Here is a 3294-nt window from a genome sequence, read left to right as displayed (position 1 = left end):
AAAATTTGACATTACCATTTGTGAAAAGAAAAAACTTTAAACTTAAAAAATAAGAATGAAGGGATTGTTAACCGGTCAAAAATAATTTAAAATGTTCCATTCACTTAGTAGAACCTTTGATCGGCTTAGGTTTGACTAATGTCTAATAGCATAATGTAATTATATTCGATTATACGAGATAGGTTCCTTTCATTACAATTTACAAAGCATCCGAAATGTATTAGTCGGCCTTGATAATAGTCATCTAATCGATATCGATCCTATAATACTCGATCATGAAAATTAAAGTAAATGGGTTTTTAACTTCATACTTCTATGTAAGTCGATCGTCAAAATGTCGTTTTGGTCATCGAAATTCAGACACAATGGTCTGTTTATTATTATTGATGATAAAAAGATAAATATTAATATTAAATACAGTAAATAAACAAATAGAAATTAGAAATCTGGATTAAAATGTAGATTAGAAATGACAAGAATGTAAAATTCCTTAAATTGGTAAATTTTTTCAAACGTGTTTTACTTAACATCGTAATCGTAATCAATTCATCTCTCCCTATATAAACCCCTAAATTGAATTGCAAATCACTAAACAAAACCCCATACTTTAAACCAAACCAATCAATTAATACTACCATTATGACACCATCATATCTCTTGTTATCACTAATAATCCTCCACCACATTCTGCCATGTCCCGCTAAAGGAGGAACATGGTCCTTACTTCAACGTAGCATTGGCATATCAGCCATGCACATGCAACTGCTACCTAATGATCGAGTCGTAATGTATGATCGTAAAAATTTCGGAACTTCAAACATTTCTCTTCCAAAGGGCAAATGCCCCCCAAATTCAATCGACTGCACAGCCCATTCAATCGAATATGATGTGGCATCGAACAGTGTTCGTCCACTTATGGTTTTAACTGACTTCTGGTGTTCCTCAGGCAGTTTAATGACCGATGGAACATTGGTCCAAACAGGGGGCGACGTTGAAGGTGCCTTTGTTGTTAGGACTTATAAGTCTTGTGACACGTGCGATTGGGAAGAGACACCAAATGCACTTTCGAAATATAGATGGTACGCCACCAACCATAAGTTGCCAGATGGACGTCAAATTATTATTGGTGGGCGTGGACAACATAACTACGAGTTTTACCCAAAAACGTCGAAAACGGAAACTGCAATTGATTTTCCATTTTTGGCTGAGACGACTGATCTCGAAGAAAATAATCTATATCCGTTTGTTTTTCTTTATCCAGATGGAAATTTATTCATTTACGCGAATAATCGGGCTATTTTCTTCGATTATGTTAATAATCAAGTTGTCAAAAATTTTCCTATAATTCCGGGAGGTGATCCGAGGAACTACCCGAGCACCGGCTCTAGTGTACTACTCCCGATGCGGATCGTAAAAGGAAACGTGCCCGAGGTTGAGTTTTTGATATGTGGTGGTGCACCAAAGTTATCGTTCCTTCATGCAAATAATAATCAGATTTTTGATAAAGCTATGGATACATGCGGTCGGATGAAAATATCCGACCCGGATCCAAAGTGGGTTATGGAGACCATGCCGTTAGCACGTGTCATGGGTGACATGTTGTTATTACCAAATGGTCATGTTTTGATTATTAACGGTGGGTCAGCCGGGGCAGCTGCATGGGAAATTGGGCGGGACCCGGTTTTAACCCCGGTCATTTACCGACCCGATAACCCGAAAGGAACCCGTTTCGAGGTACAAACCGGATCCGGCACACCTCGAATGTACCACTCGACAGCACTTTTGATTCGAGATGGATCCATTCTTGTAGGTGGAAGTAACCCTCATGATAAATACCAATTTGGTCTGGACGTACTTTTTCCTACCGAGTTAAGTTTGGAGAAATTTTCACCTTCGTATCTCGATTCAACTGAATCGGGTAAACGTCCGGTTATAACGTCACCGGGTTCGGGTACTTCTACCAAGTATGGTAAACGGATGGTTATAACATTTGCGGTTACTGAAAATGTGAATCCGGGTTTGGTCAAGGTTACAATGGTGTCACCCTCGTTTAATACACACTCGTTTTCAATGAATCAAAGGTTGTTGATACTTGAAAGTGACATCGCTACTACACTCCTCGATAGTTCAAAATATCAGATTACGGTAACGATGCCACCGTCGAATTTGATTGCTCCACCCGGGTATTATATGCTGTTTGTGGTGCATAAAGATATACCAAGTGAAGGCATCTGGGTTCATATTAAATGATCAACTTTCATCAAGTTATATATATCATCTGGTTTCATATGATTATACTGGTTTATAAGTAACATAAAAATATAGCTATTGGGATTTGTCAATTGTAAATTTAAAACATACGTATAATGTTCTTATGTGTGATTTTGGATTTTACTTGTAATTGTAATATAAGTTATTATTGGTATCGAATAAATGTTGATCATTTTTATTTTTAATAATTTTGATACGTATTTAATATTAAAATTTGTTTATTTGTTTATGGCTATTTTATTTGGTTATGACATGCTTGAATGCCTTCTAAATTTCTAATAACTACTCTATAAATTAGTAACTAACTTCCTACAACCAATAATGCATGAATAGTTTTCCTAAACATCGTGTTAAGAGTTATGATTAACAAACTCTTAATATTAATATTAATTTATGAAATGATATGACTATGAAAGAACCACAATATTTGAAAATAATAATAAATAAATATAAATATAAATATAAATAAATAAACTAAGTATAAGAGAGTTGATATTTCCACTTGTATTTTTTATAAATTCACTATAATTTTTTATTTTTTTCTAAAAGCAAGAAGGTATTGTATTAATATATACTAGAGGAATTACAATGAGTGCGGTTACAATGAAACTAACACGAACAAACATCAACGAGGAAAGTTGCAAAGTTAGCAACCCAAAGCTAGAAAAACAACACCACTAACTATTAAGATATACAAATGGACTATGTAACCAATCAAGACAACCGATCTTTTTTTTTAACCTTCTCGTAATCCACTCGGATAATTTGCTCTGGATATCATTTAGAGAAATCAGGGCATTCCACGATTTACCATGAAATACCATGTTATTCTGATTTTTCCAAATGAAATAAACACAAACACACTCGACCGCTTGCCAAATTTTTGTACCGAGAGTAGACTTTGAACCAGAGCCTTGCCACGAAGTATTTCATTTAGACTAAAGTTTGTGAAACTTCCGAATCCCCACCAATTAAAGACGCGAGACCAAACATTCATTGCGTGTAAAAAATTAGAGAGTGATC

The 3294-nt window shown here is 35.1% G+C and overlaps 1 protein-coding gene across 1 annotated transcript; it reads left to right on the top strand.

Moving 5' to 3' along the window:
- Positions 1 to 639: 639 nt before the first annotated feature.
- On the top strand, positions 640 to 2250 carry LOC139889182 (aldehyde oxidase GLOX-like). Its single transcript, XM_071872145.1, has one exon. The coding sequence runs from the start codon at positions 640 to 642 to the stop codon at positions 2248 to 2250; it is 1611 nt and encodes a 536-aa protein (XP_071728246.1).
- The last annotated feature ends 1044 nt before the right edge of the window (positions 2251 to 3294 follow it).

This window comes from Rutidosis leptorrhynchoides, chromosome 2 (assembly GCF_046630445.1).
Source record: "Rutidosis leptorrhynchoides isolate AG116_Rl617_1_P2 chromosome 2, CSIRO_AGI_Rlap_v1, whole genome shotgun sequence".
NCBI classification, from domain to species: domain Eukaryota; kingdom Viridiplantae; phylum Streptophyta; class Magnoliopsida; order Asterales; family Asteraceae; genus Rutidosis; species Rutidosis leptorrhynchoides.
Note: the sequence above shows the minus strand (reverse complement) of the source record. Positions and strands in the feature narration are given on the sequence as shown.

Bases quoted from the DNA above. Each gene is read 5' to 3' on its own strand.
- LOC139889182 (XM_071872145.1), top strand. From the start codon at position 640: ATGACACCATCATATCTCTTGTTATCACTAATAATCCTCCACCACATT.